The 21,137-nt window shown below is 44.0% G+C and overlaps 1 protein-coding gene across 1 annotated transcript in view; it reads left to right on the forward strand.

Moving 5' to 3' along the window:
* Positions 1 to 9,188: 9,188 nt before the first annotated feature.
* LOC126263526 (insulin receptor) overlaps positions 9,189 to 21,137 on the forward strand; it is a 102,584-nt gene continuing 90,635 nt past the window's right edge. Inside the window, exon 1 of the mRNA XM_049960620.1 lies at positions 9,189 to 9,389. Within this exon, the coding sequence (XP_049816577.1) occupies positions 9,189 to 9,389 (201 nt within the window). The remainder of the gene's footprint in view (positions 9,390 to 21,137) is intronic.

Consider the following 21,137-nt stretch of genomic DNA (forward strand, 5'->3'; position numbering starts at 1 on the left):
GAGTTGCGTCTTGGTGTAGTTGAAGTAGTAGTCGTGCCCCAATATCCTGTCAATATGAATTAATTCGGCGAGGGGAAGTTCGTACAGTCCCCTTGTTAGGTGAAATAACACCAACATAAATAAACGATTCCCACTTTCAGCGTAGCAAGGAGTACTGTAAATGTATACACTGATGGCGAAGTGCACCATAAATTAAGAGGGTATACACTACTGGCCATTAAAATTGCTACCCCAAGAAGAAATGCAGATGACAAACCGGTATCCAATGGACAAATATATCATACTATAAATGACATTTTCACATCAGTTTGGGTGCACAGATCCTGAGAAATCAGTACTCAGAACAACCACCTCTGGCCGTCATAACGGCCTTGATACGCATGGGCATTGAGTCAAACAGAGCTTGGATGGCTTGTACAGGTACAGCTGCCCATGCAGCTTCAACATGATACCACAGTTCATCAAGAGTAGTGACTGGCGTATTGTAACGCGCCAGTTGCTCGGCCACCATGGACCAGACGTTTTCAATTGGGGAGAGATCTGGAGAATGTGCTGGCCAGGGCAGCAGTCGAACATTTTCTGTATCCAGAAAGGCCCGTACAGGACCTGCAACATGCGGTCGCGCATTATCCTGCTGAAATGTATGGTTTCGCAGGGATCTAATGAAGGGTAGAGCCACGGGTCGCCGGCCGCGGTGGTCTAGCGGTTCTAGGCGCTCAGTCCGGAACCGCGCGACTGCTACGGTCGCAGGTTCGAATCCTGCCGCGGGCATGGATGTGTATGATGTCCTTAGGTTAGTTAGGTTTAAGTAGTTCTAAGTTCTAGGGGACTGATGACCATAGATGTTAAGTCCCATAGTGCTCAGAGCCATTTGAACCAAGCCACGGGTCGTAACACATCTGAAATGTAACGTCCACTGTTCAAAGTGCCGTCAATGTGAACAAGAGGTGATCGACACGTATAACCAATGGCACCCCAACCCATCACGCTGGGTGATACGCCAGTATGGCGATGACGAATACACGCTTCCAGTGCGCGTTCACCGCGATGTCGCCAAACACGGATGCGACCATCATGATGCTGTAACAGAACCTGGACTCATCGGAAAAAATGACGTTTTGCCATTCGTGCACCCAGGTTCGTCGTTGAATACACCATCGCAGGCGCTGCTGCCTGTGTTGCAGCGTCAAGGGTAACCGCAGCCATGGTCTCCGAGCTGATAGTCCATGCTGCTGCAAACGTCGTCGAACTGTTCGTGCAGATGGTGGTTTCTTGCAAACGTCCCCATGTGTTGACTCCGGGATCGAGACGTGGCTACACGATAAGTTACTGCCATGCGGATAAGATGCCTGTCATCTCGACTGCTAGTGATACGAGGCCGTTGGGATCCAGCACGGCGTTCCGTATTACCCTCCTGAACCCACTGATTCCATATTCTGCTAACAGCCATTGGATCTCAACCAACGCGAGCAGCAATGTCGCGATACGATAAACCGCAATCGCGATAGGCTACAATCCGACCTGTATCAAAGTCGGAAACGTGATGGTACGCATTTCTCCTCGCTACACGAGGCATCTCAACAACGTTTCACCAGGCGACGCCGGTCAGCTGCTGTTTGTGTATGAGAAATCGGTTGGAAACTTTCCTCATGTCAGCACGTTGTAGGTGTCGCCACCGGTGCCAACCTTGTGTGAATGCTCTGAAAAACTAATCATTTGCATATCACTGCATCTTCTTCCTGTCGGTTAAATTTCGCGTCTGTAGCACGTCATCTTCGTGGTGTAGTAATTTTAATGGCCAATAGTGTAGTTTACTGACGAGGAGATACACTGCAATCGGATTATCGTCATTTTTCATAGGTTTGTGGTACGTGAAGTTTAGAACTCAAATATCAAACTGCCAAAGGAATTCGATACAACGTCAAAAATTCTCTTGAAAATCGAGTTTGAAAATTCCCGCGCTTATTTAAATCACTAACTCATGGTGACTATGTTGGCGGACCGCGCGGGTCTCTGGTGGAATGTTTGCATGTAGTACCGGTGGCTCATGTTCGATTCCCGGCCGATGCAAATTTTTAAATGTAACGCATTGTCTATCAGCATTTCCATGAAGTGGAAAGTACTATTTAGAATTGTTCTGTTTGTCAAGTTTTTACTAAATATAGGTAATTAAGAATTTTTATTTTGTGTCCGGTATTTAAGTAGAAATAAAAAGAAATGCATTTTTCATAAAAAAGATAGCTAGATGTTAATTAGTATGTACTTGATGAATTTTGTATTTAAATGATGTATGTATTAGTTCTGAATGGAAACCACGAAAGAAAATAAAGATCCGAACGAGACTCGAACCAGTGATTACCAGTCTCGAACAAAAACGATTTTGTTTTTCTTCTTTTATATATTGTACAAGTCACGGAAACGCTCGTAGAACATGCACCATGATTAAAAAATTGCATTGGTCTGGAATCGGACCCAATTCGTCCACATTGCAATTGAGCATTGTACCACTTTTTCTTTAATTACAAAAAAGCTTCATTTCTATTTTTCTCAAAAAATCTGTAACCCACCATTTAATCGATTGTGCGTTGATTGTTGTTCTTCAGAGCCATGCGTTCCGTCCACAAATTTGCCGGGAATTATTGAGTAAAGGCGCTCGGAAAATTTCGAAGTCGATTTTCTAGAGAATTTTTGAGAGTTCAGCGAACACCGTTGGCGGATAATTATTTGAGTTCTAAGTCTTTTAACACTGTTATTTCATTCCCCCCCCCCCCCGCCCCCGCGGCCGGAAAGGGCAGAGGGGTGGACTGTCAGGGATACAGGCAACCACCTCCTCTTCAACCAAATGACAATAAAAAAAATGAGATGAAAGAGAAGAAACAGACAGTGGAGACATTTTCACGGAATTTAAAACTTTTTAAAGATGAAAAAGAAAATCGACGTTTTTCGATATGTGGTAGATGATTTCTTCCACTAGTAGTTAAAAACAATCTCTGGCACACTTGACAGCGTGGCTACAGTTGCCAGAGACTGCAATCGTGTGTGTGTGTGTGTTTTTTTGACGAGGGCCATACTGGCCGAAAGCTAATTTATCATAGTCTTTTTGTTGTGACTATCTGCGACTCGGCATCTCTGCTGTACGCTGAGTAGAATCTATCTTTTTCATAACATTGTTACATTCCATCCTGGATTGTTTGACACTCTCTCATATTTCTCTGTCTAAAAATTTGTGAACACCCAGAACGTGTACTGGCGAATCGCCACTGTGGGAGTCATTAAATACCGAGTAAGAAACGCAGATGGTGGAGTGATTAAAGATCTGTATAAAGGAAAGTGTGGACATCCTATTCCCCTGCGTTTGCTGCCGTCCGCTGTTCAGGATTGGTTGAAACCGCGTCACGTGACATTAGCATTAGCAGCCATCGTGGGCCCGAGCGTTACGTGTGAAGCCTAGAAAGTGTTGTGTATTTTCGAAGTTTTAAGTAGGATAATGCCCCAGTGCTGTGCTTTTGGCTGTTCGTTTCGAGACGAAAGGGGAGTAAGACTGTACAGAATTCCTTCCGAAGGGAGAGACGCAACAAGGAGGAGGATTTTGGTCGCAATGGGAAAGGTTGCAGGAACTCGACTTAACCATTCAGTTAATTTTATTCATTTCTGGCCTTTTGTCTACTTTTTGTATTTCTGTTACTTAGTTTCCAGTCCATTCGAACAGCAAAAAACGGTCAGAAGAGCTAATAGGATGGTTTAATGGTAATTTAATTACAAAACAGAAATCTTAGAAATAAAACTGCCACTGTTACCACATAAAACGGAAAAATAGTGAGTGGTACCGTACAAAGTTATCATGACTGGTAAAAAATTTGACCTGATTGACTGTACAGTATGGTTTAAACTTATATTTACGACGCTCACAGTAATAAATTGTACTTTGTTCCGCACAATATAATATATAAAAAGAAAAAAAATTGCAGTAGGCAAGTACCGAACCTGCGACCTCTCATTCAGTAGCCATTAAGGTTACCAGGAGATATTATTAAGCCGCGCGGGATTAGCCGAGCGGTCTGAGGCGCTGCAGTCATGGACTATGCGGCTGGTCTCGGCGGAGGTTCGAGTCCTCCCTCGGGCATGGGTGTGTGTGTTTGTCCTTAAGATAATTTAGGTTAAGTAGTGTGTAAGCTTAGAGACTGTTGACCTTGGTAGTTAAGTCCCATAAAACATTTTTGAAGATATTATTACTGTTGCAACCCGGCCGCTAATCTACAGTCTATTAATTCGAATATAGTTGTTCCTGTTTCCTACTGCCTACTTTTGATTGTAAGGCTAGTTTTATTCGAACAAGTTTTAAAAATATTGTATTAGACAAAATTTTATGGGATAGATCTGACAAAAATATGTAGCATTGGTAACCATATAGGCACGTTTATCAATTCATTTACTAAGGTACTGCGCATATATATTTGAATCCAATGCTTTATTTCGTATAACAAAAGAGATATTGACCGAATTTTCACATTACCGAGTAGCAGGAACAAGAAGTGAGTCAATATAGAACTTCAAATTAGCGATGGATTTTTTCCTTGCACTTGCGAACTAATATTGGTTTCCTTTTGTCATGCCGACTATTGGATAGGACCAATTTAACGCGAATTACGAAAACAGGCGTTCAAATTCGATACCGCAACAAGAACTGCGAAATCAACTTTCGCTATTAATAAAGGATAGCAGGGAAAAAATTGTGTTTTATGCTCGCCACACCGAGCGATGTGGCGCAGTGGCTAGCACACTGGACTCGTATTCGGGAGGACGACTGTTCAATCCCGCGTCCGGTCATTCTGGTTTAGGTTTTCCGTGATTTCCCTAAAATCACTCCAGGTAGATGCTGTGATGGTTCCTTTGGAAGGGATGGCCAACTTCCTTCCCCGTCCTTCCCTAATCCTATGAGACCGATGACCTCGCTGTCTGGTCTCCTCCCCCTAACAACCCCCCCCCACCCTCCCCCATGCTCGCCACAACAAATGCATTTTGTCTCATTTAGTTTAAATTTGTTGAGATTTTTTGTTGCAAAATATCCGACATGTTCCGTTTAAAGTCACTGACCAGTTTTAGCAGTGCATTAGACGGTTGACTGCACTTCTCTAATATACCGGATGATCAAAAAATCAGTATAAATTTGAAAACTTAATAAACCACGCAATAATGTAGATAGGGAGGTAAAAATTGACACACATGCTTGGAATACATGGGATTTTATTAGAACAAAAAAAAAAAGAAAAAAAACGCCATATTGCTAGACGCATGAAAGATCTCTGGCGCGCGTCGTTTGGTGATGATCGTGTGCTCAGTCGCCACTTTCGTCATGCTTGGCCTCCCAGGTCCCCAGACCTCAGTCCGTGCGATTATTGACTTTGGGGTTACCTGAAGTCGCAACTGTATCGTGATCGACCGACATCTCTAGGGATGCTGAAAGACAACATCCGACGCCAATGCCTCACCATAACTCCGCACATGCTTTACAGTGCTGTTCACAACATTATTCCTCGACTACAGCTATTTTTGAGGAATGATGGTGGACATATTGAGCATTTCCTGTAAAGAACATCATCTTTGCTTTGTCTTACTTTTTTATGCTAATTATTACTATTCTGATCAGATGAAGCGCCATCTGTCGGACATTTTTGAACGTTTGTATTTTTTTGGTTCTAATAAAACCGCATGTCATTCCAAGCATGTGTGTCAATTTGTACCTCTCTATCTACATTATTCCGTGATTTATTCAGTTTTCAAATTTGTTCTGACTTTTTGATCACCCGGCATACAGCTCAATATGCTGCAGAAGTCAATGTTTCACCTGCGGCGCAGTGGGCCCAAAATGGCGGCCACTGGCAAGTTGGCCGTACTTTCCCTATACAGGGCTTTAGGAGTGATTAGAGAGCCTATATAGGGAGAGAGTGGCTAACCGGACGATACGGCTGCCATTTTTCTGCCAAACTGCGGGCACGACTTTTGAATGGCCAGTAGTGGAGTAGTGGAGTACACACTCACCGAATCAAAAGCACAAGTCAATATAGCGAAATCATTCGTTAAATGCCTTTGTTTATAAGAATAATGTGTTATAATAATTTTCACACAGCCAATTTACAGGTCTGTTTTCAAATTTAACTATGTATATTGCAAGTTGTTTTATATGTAGAAAAAAGCACAAACGACTTACTTCGCATAGATAAGAGTACTTGGTTGGCTTCCACAAGGCTCCTGTTTGATTTATGTCAGCCCTGTTGGCTGCGACTGCCCACTGCTTTCGTCTTTCTTCATTGCGTGGAAATGCTAAGATGCGAAATCCACCTTCGCCTCTATTGGAACAACCAAATGCAGCACAACCTGGTTACTTCAAACATGTAGGCCTCCCGACTTCATCACAAAACGCTTCATTATTTCAACTCGTATTTAAGATCGCAAACGCTAATTACGTACTAAAAACGATATACAACTAAATCGAACATGCATACACAACACATAACAAGTCTTTCAATAATTCAAATACCTTTTAATCGTTTCCAAAAGTCCTCTGAACTTCAACTCAAAAGCACGGCGAACATAGGAAGCGCGAGAGACGTTTGGCGCCATTTTTCTGCCAAAGCTAATCAACCAATCACCTCTAGGAGTGATTAGAGAGGCTGTATACAGAGAGAGTGGCCATAGGTGAAGTTGCCCGTGATTGGTTGATTAGCTTTGGCGCCATTTTTCTGCCAATCGTCTCTCGCGCTTCCTATGTTCGCCGTGCTTTTGAGTTGAATTGAAGTTCAGAGGACTTTTGGAAACGATTAAAAGGTACAGTATCTGAATTATTGAGAGACTTGTTATGCGTTGTGCATGCATGTTCGATTTAGTTGTATATCGGTTTTTAAGCTATTATTTCTTTAACGGCTCGTGCATACTGGTAGCATCACAAGATTTTCTGAAGCCAATATCTTACAGCCTTGCTGGAAACGGTGACGCAGGCAAGTTTAAGCACGTTTTCCGCAGTTTTTGTGGTTGCTGAAACATTATTCGTAGTAAATAATTGTAGGTACTCTCGAAGACAGTTTTTAATAGGCCTACTTACTGTGGGGTAGAAGGGATACGGTAGTTTTCTTGTTATATTTGGTCATCATTACAGTAGCCTACATTTAACATTACCTGATTTTTTTAATCTTTTTCGTTTGTTATCTACGAGAGGTATTATATCAAAGAAAGTTGTAAGCAGTTGTTTACTTGTGACATGTAAAAAGTTTGAAGACGTGGCAAGAAGTACTAATACGTCTCACACTTTTTGCATGTCACAAGTAAACAACTGCTTACGACTTTCATTCATCTGACGTAATACAGGTACGTTAAATCTTTAGCGTTATGCACTTCCGATACGAAACAAATGGTATATACTATATTTTTTATGTACGTTATTTTCATTGCAATATGTCTAGTAAACGAACTTAAAAGGAGATAAATGCAAGTAACGAATAATTTTTACAGCCATTGTATCAAATTTTCCTGTGCTGCACGTAGTAGGCTGCTATGAGTATATTACAGCTGTAAAGAAAGGCATTTGACGAATGATTCCGCCATATTGCCTTGTGCTTTTGATTCGGTGAGTGTGTACTCCACTACTGGCCATTCAAAAGTCCCGCCCGCATTTTGGCAGAAAAATGGCCGCCGTATCGTCCGGATGGCCACTCTCTCCCTATACAGGCATTCTAGGAGTGATGGACTTGCAGCGCTCCAAGTGGCCTGGCAGAGAACCAAGGACGTATTACTGAAGGATCTATACCAGGGCTTCACAACATACGTGCTCGCGGAGCAAGCTGTGAGCAGCAAGGCGCGAGCACGGAGCAGCGCGAGCACGCTATCCCCACTACCGGACCAGAGCGGAGAGTGGGGAGAGTCACGTGGGGTACACAACAGCTGCAGCCAGTCGATGTAAATCCGCGGCCACCTGCAGGGATATCACTCACGAATTATTACTGCGACAAATGAAACAAATAGAGGAGAATGTACACGTGCCACATAATTTTGTTAGCTTAGTGTATGCCTCTACCATCTGTAGACACTGAAACTAAAGAATTCCACGACAATCCTATATTTTCAACACTTTCTTCAACACTGCTTAAAATATCACCTCCGGTTGTAGTGTTCTTCATGGCTACTACATCGAGGAGCTCCTCCCTCACCTGAAGATCTCTATTAACACCTCTAATAAATATGGCAAGCTGCGCTGTTCCAGTGATATCAACACTTTCGTCCAGAGCTAGAGAATACGCCATAAAATCTTTACAGATATTTGCAAGCTGGCTCTGACGTCGTCTGCCATGTCCTGTATGCGACGCATAATGGTCATGTTAGATAATGGCACAATCCGAAACTGTTCAACTTGAGATGGACACAAATGTTCCGCTGCAACTACCAAACATTCCTTTATTAAATCGCCATCAGTTAAGGGGCGCAGGGATTTTGCTAAAAGCAAAGCAATTTTGTAACCCACTCTGAGAGCTGCCTCAGTTGATTTTTCTTCGTCGTCCAGATCTTCTTCGGATAGCTTACTTTTAAGTTTAATAACTTCCTACGCACGATCGGGTCAATCACATTTTCCACGTCCGTAGTCTTTCGCGTGGTACGACATATAATGTCGCTGCAAATTAAATTTCGTAAAAGAATTCAGCGTTTTGTGACATACTAAACATTTTGCAACACCATCTTTTTCTGTAAACAGATACAATTCCCCCCAATTGGGGTTGAACTGCGAAAGCATGGTTGGGGTTACACAACGGCGACTTCACATGATTCCTAACCAGCGAAGTGACTGTTAAGAGCTGATCGTAGTACTTTAAACGTTACACAGTCGGCGCGAATTCAATAGGCACGCTGCGGCCCTATTCAAACGTGCGCGCGCATTTCCCCTCCCTCCCCACCCTCCCGACTCCGCGACCTTGCTGCTGCTCGCGAGCACGTGCCTGAGCAGACGCGAGTACTCGCGCTCAAAACCGGCCAGTTGTTAAGCCCTGATCTGTACAGTTGAAAATTCTCCCCCCGCCACTGCTGCGCACAATCCACGACTGCTGGACCACTCCCGCAGATGCGAGACAGCTATCACGAAAGTGTGCCGCGCTCGTAGGAACATACCTGTAGAAATGTTCGCCTAGTGCAGAGTTGGTCGGGAGATGAGCACAGAGAGTGGTGTGTGGCGTGTTGCAGGCTGCCCGGCGCAGTGCGAGGCGCGCGCGTGCGACTCGTCCGGCGGCTGCTGCCACGCCAGCTGCCTGGGCGGCTGCTCGGGGCCCAGCGACCGCGACTGCTTCGTCTGCCGGCACGTCGCCATACCGGGCCGCTGCGTCTCGCGCTGCCCGCACGGCCTCTACCAGGTGAGGGAACCCAGCCTCTGCTCCACTGTCTACTTACTGCTCACTAATCACACTCACCATTTGGTTGTACTGCTCTTGCTGATACAATTACCAAGTGCTACGTCCACCTCTTACGCAATCAACCGTAACCATTTTTTTTATACAGGATGTTACAAAAAGGTACGGCCAAACTTTCAGGAAACATTCCTCACACACAAATAAAGAAAAGATGTTATGTGGACATGTGTCTGGAAACGCTTAATTTCCATGTTAGAGCTCATTTTAGTTTCCTCAGTATGTACTGTACTTCCTCGATTCACCGCCAGTTGGCCCAATTGAAGGAAGGTAATGTTGACTTCGGTGCTTGTGTTGACGTGCGACTCATTGCTCTACAGTACTAGCATCAAGCACATCAGTGCGTAGCATCAACAGGTTAGTGTTCATCACGAACGTGGTTTTGCAGTCAGTGCAATGTTTACAAATGCGGAGTTGGCAGATGCCCATTTGATGTATGGATTAGCACGGGGCAATAGCCGTGGCGCGGTACGTTTGTATCGAGACAGATTTCCAGAACGAAGGTGTCCCGCCAGGAAGACGTTCGAAGCAATTGATCGGTGTCTTAGGGAGAACGGAACATTCCAGTCTATGACTCGCGACTGGGGAAGACCTATAACGACGAGGACACCTGCAATGTACGAGGCAATTCTTCATGCAGTTGACGATAACCCTAATATCAGCGTCAGAGAAGTTGCTGCTGTACAAGGTAACGTTGACCACGTCACTGTACGGAGAGTGCTACGGGAGAACCAGTTGTTTCCGTACCATGTACAGCGTGTACAGGCACTATCAGCAGCTGGTTGTCCTCCACGGGTACACTTCTGCGAATGGTTCATCCAACAATGTGTCAATCTTCATTTCAGTGCAAATGTTCTCTTTACGGATCAGGCTTCATTCCAACGTGATCAAATTGTAAATTTTCACAATCAACATGTGTGGGCTGACGAGAATCCGCACGCAATTGTGCAATCACGTCATCAACACAGATTTTCTGTGAACGTTTGCGCAGGCATTGTTGGTGATGTCTTGATTGGGCCCCATGTTCTTCCACCTACGCTCAATGGAGCACGTTATCATGATTTCATACGGGATACTCTACCTGTGCTGCTAGAACATGTGCCTTTACAAGTACGACATGGCCTCCACGCTCTCCTGACCTCAACCCTCTTGACTTTCATTTATGGGGGCATTTGAAAGCTCTTGTCTACGCAACCCCGGTAGCAAATCCAGAGACTCTTCGTGCTCGTATTGTGGACGGCTGTGATACAATACGCCATTCTCCAGGGCTGCATCAGCGCATCGGGGATTCCATGCGACGGAGGGTGGGTGCATGTATCCTCGCTAACGGAGGACATTTTGAACATTTCCTGTAACAAAGTGAAGTCGCGTTGGTACGTTCTGTTGCTGTGTGTTTCCATTCCATGATTAATGTGATCTGAAGAGAAGTAATAAAATGAGCTCTAACATGGAAAGTAAGCGTTTCCGGACACATGTCCACATAACATATTTTCTTTCTTTGTGTGTGAGGAATGTTTCCTGAAAGTGTGGCCGTACCTTTTTGTAACACCCTGTATACGAGGGTATTTTCGGAAAGTAAAGATACACCATACGCCAGAGGAACAGAAGAGTTTTGGCGAGCAAGTTGGCAACACTGGTGTTAACCATGAACCGTTAGCTTTCTCCTCGCGGTCGTTCGGCAGTTGAACGTTGCTTCTGATTGGAGTAGGGTGTTTAAAATGGCTCCGCCGATTCAGAATCCCGCCAAATGCGAAGTGCGCTCCGTCATACGTTTTCTTCATGCAAAAGGTCAGCGACCTGCGGATATTCACAAAGAAATTGTTTCTGTTTATGGGAACATTATGAATCGACAAAATGTAACGGAATGGTGTCGTCATTTCTCTGAAGGTAGGACCGATGTTCATGACGAACAAAGAACAGGTCGGCCGTCTGTGATCCCTGATGCCCTTCTTTGCAGAACGGAGCAAGCAGTTCGTGCGAATAGACGTCTCACATTGAAAGAATTACTTCAGATCATACCGGACGTGTCAATGACAACTCTTTATGACGTTGTGACTGTCAAGTTAGGGTACAGGAAATTGTGTGCACGCTGAGTTCCAAAACTGCTAACGGAAGAACACAAAAAGAAAAGGATGGGCTTTGCACTCGACTTCCTCACACGCTATTCTGAAGCAGGTGATGAGTTCCTTGATCACATTGTAACAGGTGACGAGATGTGGGTTTATCACCATACACCTGAATCCAAGCAACAATCAATGCAATGGCGTCATTCGAATTCACCAAAAGCCAAGAAATGCAAAACGTCGATTTCAGCGAAGAAAATCATGGCTTTTGTTTTTTGGGACAGACAAGGCATTCTTCTGTTGGAATTTATGCCTCCTGGAACGACAAAAAAAAATGCTGCTGCATATTGCCAGACATTGAAACGTCTTCGAAGGGCAATTCAAAACAAACGCAGGGGAATGCTGACAAGTGGAGTCCGCTTGCATCATGACAACGCTCGGCCTCACACAGCGCTCGTAACCAAAGCACTTCTCAAACAATTCAAATGAGACGTATTGGACCATCCACCATACAGCCCGGACCTTGTGCCCACCGACTTCCATGTCTTCCGTTACCTGAAGTCACATCTTTGTGGAAAATCATTCCACGATGATGAAGAGATCAAAGATGAAGTTGAAATGTGGTTCCGACAACAGGCGGCAGCCTTCTATGACTGTGGGATACAAAAGCTTGTGCACCGGCTTAACAAATGTTTGGATAGTGGGGGTGATTATGTCGAAAAATAACAAATAATCCAGTTAATAAGATGTAACTGACGTTTTCTAAATAAATGTTCTATTTAAGGACTGCGAGCCATTGTATCTTTACTTTTCGAAATGCCCTCGTATATCTAAACACAAACATGTTTCAGCACATTTGTGCCATGGTCATTCAGTGTACTTTAGTCAAATGTGTAAAACGTGAACATGTTTTGAGTGATAATTATTCTACGAAGAATAGGCCGAAAGCACGTTTTTGATATCTTTGTCGTTACCTTTACATTGTCGGGATCTGAGGGAACCACTGTACATTATCAGATAGCGGCAACTGCAACTACATGATGTTATCGTAAGTCTTGGTTGGAATTTTGTCTGCGAAAACATTTCGCGACTATATTTTCGATTATTTACTCTTAGATTTGAAAAATCCTTTTTAGTCTGCATTCCAATAAGTTATTGAGAAGCGACACAAAACAGTGCACATACATGGTCCAGTCACATTAATGTCACAGTCTCCTACACTATGTGATCAAAAGCATCCGGACCCCGCCAAAAACATATGTTTTTCATATTAGGTGCACTGTGCTGCCATCTACCGCCAGGTACTCCATATCAGCGATCTCAGTAGTCATTAGACATCGTGAGAGAGCAGAATGGGACGCTCCGCGGAACTCACGGACTTAGAACGTGGTCAGGTGACTGGGTGCCACATGTGTGACATGCCTGTACGCGAGATTTCCAAGCTCCTATACATCCCTAGGTCCACTGTTTCTGATGTGATGGTGAAGTGGAAACGTGAAGGGACTCTGTTGACTGACAGAGACCGCCGGCAGTTGAAGAGGGTCCAAATGTGTAATAGGCAGACCAGACCGTCACACAGCAATTCCATACTGCATCAGGATCCACAGCAAGTACTATGACAGTCAGGCGGGAGGTGAGAAAACTTGGACTTCACGGTCGAGCGACTGCTCATAAGCTCACGCCGAAACGCCAAACGACGCCTCGCTTGGTGTAAGGGGCGTAAACATTGGAACGATTGAACAGTGGAAAAAACGTAGTGTGGAGTGACAAATCACGGTACACAGTTTTGCGATCCGATGGCAGGGTGTGGGTATGGCTATTGCCCAGTGAACGTCATCTGTCAGCGTGTGTAGTGCCAACAATAAAATTCGGAGGCGGTGGTGTTATGGTGTGGTGGCGTATTTCATGGAGGGGGCTTGCACCTCTTGTTGTTTTGCGTGGCACTATCACAGCACAAGTCTTCATTCACGTTTTAAGCACCTTGTTGCTTCCCACTGTTGAAAAGCGATTGCATCGTTCAAAACGATCGATCACCTGTTCATAATGCACGGCCTGTGGCGGAGTGGCTACACAACAATGAAATCCCTGTAATGGACTGGCCCGCACGGAGTCCTGACCTGAATCCTATAGAACACCTTTGGGATGTTTTCGAACGCCGACTTCGTGCCAGGCCTCACCGACCGACATCGATACCTCTCCTCATTGCAGCACTCCGTGAAGAATGGGCTGCAATTCCCCAAGAAACCTTCCAGCACCTGATTAAATGTTTTCCTGCGACAGTGGAAGTTGTCATCAAGGTTAAGGGTGGACCAACACCATATTGAATTCCAGCATTACCGATGGAGGGCGCCACGAACTTGTAAGTCATTTTAAGCCAGGTGTCCGGATACTTTTGATCACATAATCGTACGTCGGAGACAACGTCCAATAACGACTCACAGACGGCGGGTGGAAGCACCAGCAGCGGAGAGTATATGAAGCGTATCGTGGGGATGCGATAAACAGTGCAGTCGGAGTCGTAATACGGAAACAGTGCGTTTTATCCGACGTCTAAAGGAGCACGGCCACTGGTGTTACCGTCAAATGTGGAAGCATTTCCAAAACGGCTTAATTTGTAAACTGTTCGCCTGGCACCGTGCATGCCAAAATGGCGCTGTCCAAAACCGGCGCCGAAGCAACGGTGGTGCACCACACTCCGTAAGTGTCAGGGGTGAAAGTTCGCGACTGCAGAGATGTGCAGAGGTGAACAGACGTGCAACTGTTGAGCAGCTCAACACCCACGTTAACCAAGACGATACCCAACAGTGTCACCCAACGACACTTCAGCAAACGTTTCTGCGTACGGGCCTCGCAGCAAGCACCTGGTTCGTGCACGCGTTTAAATGCGCCATCGGACAGATGACCATTGGCTTGCACAGCCCTGCAAAAATCGTTGTTTGCGTCCATAGTGCAGCTGGGAGCGTTGTTGTTGTTGTGGTCTTCAGTCCTGAGACTGGTTTGATGCAGCTCTCCATGCTACTCTATCCTGTGCAAGCTTCTTCATCTCCCAGTACCTACTGCAGACTACATCCCTCTGAATCTGCATTTGATATCCTCTCTACTTCGACCATCATCAGTTATTTTGCTCCCCAAATAGCAAAACTCCTTTACAACTTTGTCTCATTTCCTAATCTAATTCCCTCAGCATCACCCGACTTAATTCGACTACATTCCATTGTAGGTTCGAATCCTGCCTCGGTCATGGATGTGTGTGATGTCCTTAGGTTAGTTAGGTTTAAGTAGTTCTAAGTTTTGGGCGACTGATGACCTCGGAAGGTAAGTCCCATAGTGCTCAGAGCCATTTGAGCCAAAGGCACATTAAAGGAACTGTACAGATAAGACGATATATTGTGAATGTAGTATTTGTATTGTATTGAACTGGGAACCTAGAAACGACGGAGAGGGTTCGTCCCCGCCGCAGTGGTTCACAACTCCACAACAGGCTACAGCAATCCACTCACTCCACCGCCGCCCCACACCGAACCCGGGGTTATTGTGCGGTTCGGCCCACAGTGGACCCTCCGGTAACGTCTCACACCAGACGAGTGTAACCCCAATGTTTGTGTTGTAATTACACGTACATGGATGTTGCGCAGCAATCGCCGACATAGTGTAACCGAGGCGGAATAAGGGGAACCAGCCAGCATTCGCCGATGCAAATGGAAAACCACCTTAAAACCATTCACAGAGTGGCCGGCGCACCAGTCCTCGACACTAATCTGCCGGGCGGATTCGTGCCGGGGACCGGCACGCCTTCCCACGCGGAAAGCAGTGCGTTAGACCGCACGGCTAACCGGGCGGGCTGAATGTAGTAACCGAATGCTACTATTAATTCATCCCAAATATCCACAATAGCAAAAAACCCTCTATGGTTCACAGCCTTCGCACAGTAAGATTAAGTAAACACTTGCTGACAGAACACGTTATAACAGAAAAGTGGGAGCAAAATAAATAATAAAAATGACATTTATTAAGACTATGTTATAGATGTTACTTAACTTTGGCGCTGTTTGATGTGTGGCACTTGGCAATGATATCAAAATAACAGAATGAGATTTTCACTCTGCAGCGGAGTTTGCGCTAATATGAAACTTCCTGGCAGATTAAAACTGTGTGCCGGACCGAGACTCGAAAGTCGAAGGTCCGGAGTTCGAGTCTCGGTCCGGCACATAGTTTTGATCTGCCAGGAAGTTTCATGTCAGCGCACACTCCGCTGCAGAGTGAAAATCTCACTCTGGAAACATCCCCTAGGCTGTGGCTAAGCCATGTCTCCGCAATATCCTTTCTTTCAGGAGTGCTAGTCCTGCGTGGTTCGCAGGAGAGCTTCTGTAAAGTTTGAAAGGTAGGAGACGAGGTACTGGCGGAAGTAAAGCTGTGACGACGGGGCGTGTGTCGTGCTTGGGTAGCTCAGTTCGTAGAGCACTTGCCTGCGAAAGGCAAAGGTCCAGAGTTCGAGTCTCGGCCCGGCACACAGTTTTAATCTGCCAGGAAGTTTGATATCTAAATAATTTTGCCTCCTCTAGGCAGTCTCTATATTGTCACTATCCTTGATTGTAATTCGACAGGCACACTGTTACTGATTCTAGTTCTCTGTAAGTAGCAAGTGCTATGTCCGAAGGTAGTCTTCAAAGCACTGTACTGTGCGGGCTGCAGGCGCCGAACCGAATTGTCCAACTGCCGGTGCGGGACTGTCTCATTGTCCACAGCGCATCATGTGTCGGTGGAAGGATTTCCATGTCTGCCAGTACAAGTCGAAGCGTTCTCAATTGGCCATCCACACTATTGGCAGATGTGCGCGATGCACCGGAGAAATTGGCGCAGAAGCAGGAAGCGGTCCGTGCTTGTGAGCGTCTTCTGGAGTCTGCTGCACAGAATGGAGAGACTCCAGGCGAGAGGTTTGTTCCTTTGTCGTGGGAGCCTCTCGCAGTTCTTGTTGCGTGCCTCTTGCTTAGTACGCAACATCACACGCATGCACACACACACACACACACACACACACAGAGTGAGAGAAAGAGAAGGATGGGGAGAGAGAGAGAGAGAGAGAGAAAGAAAGGAAGAAAACAAAATTAAAATTCGGCGCCAAACCAACGTGAAGAGTGAACGCCAGCTGGAACTGGAAACACAAAGGCAACAGTAGCGCTCTGTTTTCTGGCGAAAACGTAACTTACGAAGTTCTGCTGGACGTGTCTAGAGTTTGCACATGCTTCTCAACAACTTATGGAGATGCAACTGAAAAAGTATTTTAGAAATCTAAACGTGAGTAATCGCAAATATAAACGCGAAATATTTCACACAAAATTACGTTTAGATATAAAATTGTTTGTTCACTCGTCAACCAAGACTCACATTAACATTATTTAGTTGCAGATGACAAACTACCAGAATCTGATGTTGTTCAGAGGGTCCTACACGACCCAATAATGAAAAAATAAGATAATGACAATCATAAAAGTATATATTTTAGGCCTAATTTTCGTAGAATAATTATCACTCAAATCATGATCACATTTAAGGGATCTGAATAAGCCTACCCGCTGACGATCGCACAAACGTGTTGAAATAAGTTTGCATTTACATGAAAAGACGGTTGTTTCTATAACAGGCGGGCCTTATATCCAGTAATTACTTACCAATGTTCTCCCACTACTTAGCTTTACTTTGGTGGCACAACTGCATTCACAATGCAGTTATGTTATTCGTGTGTACATAATACATTTGGATACCTCTAAAACGTACAAACACGGATGTTCTGTTTTCTGCTAACTAAAATTTCAGGTGGTAATCAGTTTATTACTGGTGTGACCGTTTTCGTCAATCATTTTTATGGGATGTTGCTGCTCTGGATCAGGTCGCATTGACTTGCGTGATATTGCAACAGAAGCAATAAAAAAGAAGTGTAACTTAAATTCGGAGTGCTGATTACTTTTTTACATCACCATTGTCCCGCAAAAGTGTAATCTGGTTTGTGAAGCGCATCTACAAAACTTTTTAATATCGCAGAATAAAACGTAGACCGCCGGCCGAAGTGGCCGTGCGGTTAAAGGCGCTGCAGTCTGGAACCGCAAGACCGCTACGGTCGCAGGTTCGAATCCTGCCTCGGGCATGGGTGTTTGTGATGTCCTTAGGTTTAACTAGTTCTAAGTTCTAGGGGACTAATGACCTCAGCAGTTGAGTCCCATAGTGCTCAGAGCCATTTTTGAAAACGTAGACCTCTTTGCATCCGAGCTTGGAATCATCACCACCTAGATTTTCGACGATTGAGCCATGATTTTACAACGAGACCAGCGTGGGAAACACGAAAAGATGAGTGCCTAGTTTATTCATTATTACATGAAATGACTTTTATTAACTGTGCTCTGATGACACCTGCCACATAATAACTTTGTTTTTGCCCGAAAATGCAGTATTTAGCAGCGTGAGCAACACCACACTCATTATTAAATTTTGGCCTTTGTTGTGGTAGGGTTGTTAGAAGTTGTCGGTGCCAACGGAAAGCAACACTACGTGAAGTAACCGCAGAAATCAGTGTGAGCGTATGGCGAACGTCTTCGTTAGGACAGTGCTGTGAAATTTGGCGTTAATGGGCTCTCGAGTGCCTTTTCTAGCGACACAATATCGCCTGCAGCACCTCTTCTGGGCTCGTGACCATATCAGCTGGACACTAGACGGCTGGAAAACCAAGGCCTGGTCAGATGAGTCCCAGTTTGAGTTGATGAGAGCGTATGGCTAAAGTTTGAGTGTGGTGCAGACCCCACGTAGCCAAGGACGCAAGTCGTCAACAAGGCACTGTGCAAGCTGGTGGTGGCTCCATAATGGTATGAGCTGTGTTTGCAGGGATTGGACTGACGATTGACTGGAAATGGTTATGTTCGACTACTTGTAAGACCATTTGCAGCCATTCATGGAGTTCATGTTCCCAAACAATGATGGAATTTTTATGGATGACACTGTGCTATGTCAGCGTGCCGTAATTGTTCGCGAGTAGTTTTGAAGAACATTTTGGACAATTTGAGCGAATGATATGGCCACCCGTATCGCTCGATATGAAACACATCGAACATTTATGGGACTTAATGGAGAGGCCAGTTCGTGCACAGAATCCTGCACCGGCAACACTTTCGCAATTGTGGACGGCTATAGAGGCAGCATGGCTCAATATTTCTGCAGGGGACTTCTACAGGTAGCTACTTGTTGAGTCCTTGCCACGCCAACTGCTGCACTATGTCTGGCAAAAGGAGGGCCGACACGATATTAGAAGCTGTCCCATGACTTTTGTCGCCTCAGTGTAATGTAGTACTCTCTTTTTGCCGACCGCTTGTACTGTTGGGGCAGTCAACTGGTTTTTGATAACCAATTGACCAGTCGATTGTAATTCGTTAAGTCATTTTTTTTCAGACGAAGAGAACAGCGAATGAATCTACTCTCTGCGCCCAAGTCAGCTATATGAATGTGATTCACTGACACTCCGGGTTCGAATAGTTTCATTGAATGTGAGACAACGGACTGAAACAATTATCCGACAGTTATATGAATTTTTTCACTCAGTTTCTTGGTATGAGCGATTGCATTTGAAACTTTTTTAGCGTTTTCGGTTGCCAACTTACTTCAGAGACAAATAAGGTATCTTATTTCAAGGAGAGGTGAATACAAGGTGTAGTTCCAAAAATGAAGTATTTTGAAAATGTATGTGTTTATTTACTTAAATACGAATTTTTCGTGCTTCTGGTATTTGTAACTATAGATTTGTTTGATTTTAAAAGCTTCATAACTCTCACTACATTATAAATTTATGTTTAAATAAAAAAAAACAATTTTTTAAATTTAAACTTGTGGAAGCTCAGTATCTCTCTTCCCGCTAGTTTGCACCCATCACCTGTAATTCTCTTTCGGTAAATGCTCAGATAACGTGAACAGAAGCCATATAAGATACAATTTTTAGAACTGTTTGGTGACTTCATTAGTTGCTTCTTGAGAACATACTGTCACTTGTCGGGAGTGTTTTTTGCGAGAAATATTTGTCGTCATTCGAATTTATTTCATTCAGTTAATCTTAATTTGTTAATTTCTTTAATTAACATTGTTTCATGACATGAATGCTGTACATTGCTTTGATTTGTATCCAGTCATATGATTTTTTCCAATCACATTGCCACTGTTTCAGCACTCTGAAAGACAAAGTTTCGTATTAACCCTACAGCGCTAAAAGGGGGGGGGGAGGATATATATATTGCACTGCTACTAAGACCTAGAACAATTTACTACTCCAAATTTTATTTAAACTAAGTCATAATTAAGTTTTTGAAAACAGCCACAAGTCGCACTTTGTATTTTTTATTGACCGGTTTCGCTCTTCAAATGAACAAGAGCATCATCAGAATATACAGTTTAATGTTGGCTGGCTGCGTTAAATATCGCCTTTAAAGCTGACGGACAGCTCTAAAGATTAATCTGGCTGTACCATAATACTTAAACTTACCGGTACGTTTAAAGATCAGTAGTAAATGTCATCATTTACTGCTGTACTCTACACGTAAGTTGAGCTGTCAGCCTGCTTTAAAAGCAATATTTAACGCAGTTAGACAATTTTAAACAGTATATTCTGATGACGCTGTGTTGTTCTTTGAAGTGCGAAACCGGTCAATAAAAAATACAAAGTGCGACTTGTGGATGTTTTCAGAAACTTAGTTTTGACAATCGCTCCCCCTGCAGGCAATGCCTGCTCTTGGTTTAATTGGCGAAGTCATAATTTATAGATTATGAACTAGTAACTAATTAATTAGGATTACTAGATCTGCAGTGGTATGTTAGAAACAACATAAGTACAAATTATTCCGTTTTACGCACTATAATGACAATTTTACTGCTCAAAATGTTATTGGAAAAAAAATGGTTCAAATGACTCTGAGCTCTATGGGACTTAACATCTGAGGTCATCAGCCTCCTAGAACTAACAACTACTTAAACCTAACTAACCTAAGGACATCACACACATCCAGGCCCAAGGCAGGATTCGAACCTGCGACCGTAGCGGTCGCGACCTAGCTCTGCATTCTGCACAAAGTGCTCTTGAGCAGTAGTTACTATACACGCATTATCTTCTTCAATGAAATCTTCCTATACACTAAATTCTCCATAGTCTGCGCCTGTATCAGCTTCTTTGGAAAAATCCCACAGTATAGTTGTGCCAATTTCAAAATCAGCACCATCCATATTACGCTAATTTATGTATTAAAAGAAGAGATTAGCACTGGAGAGGGCCTATCTGATATAAACTAACACTATCCCAATTTGACTGCTTGATATTTCACCGAAGATGCATCACCAAGACAAATAATAGATACTCCAGGTACGAATATCAACAATGTAGAAAAAGACGTTATTTACCGTTAAGATAACACGTCAAGTAGCACACACACACACACACACACACACACACACACACACACACACACACACACACACACTCAAAAAGAATACCACAACTTTAAAAATGTGTATTTAATGAAAGAAACATAATATAACCTTCTGTTATACATCATTACAAAGAGTATTTAAAAAGTTTTTTTTTTCACTCAAAAACAAGTTCAGAGAT

The sequence above is a fragment of the Schistocerca nitens genome, chromosome 6 (genome assembly GCF_023898315.1).
Source record: "Schistocerca nitens isolate TAMUIC-IGC-003100 chromosome 6, iqSchNite1.1, whole genome shotgun sequence".
NCBI classification, from domain to species: domain Eukaryota; kingdom Metazoa; phylum Arthropoda; class Insecta; order Orthoptera; family Acrididae; genus Schistocerca; species Schistocerca nitens.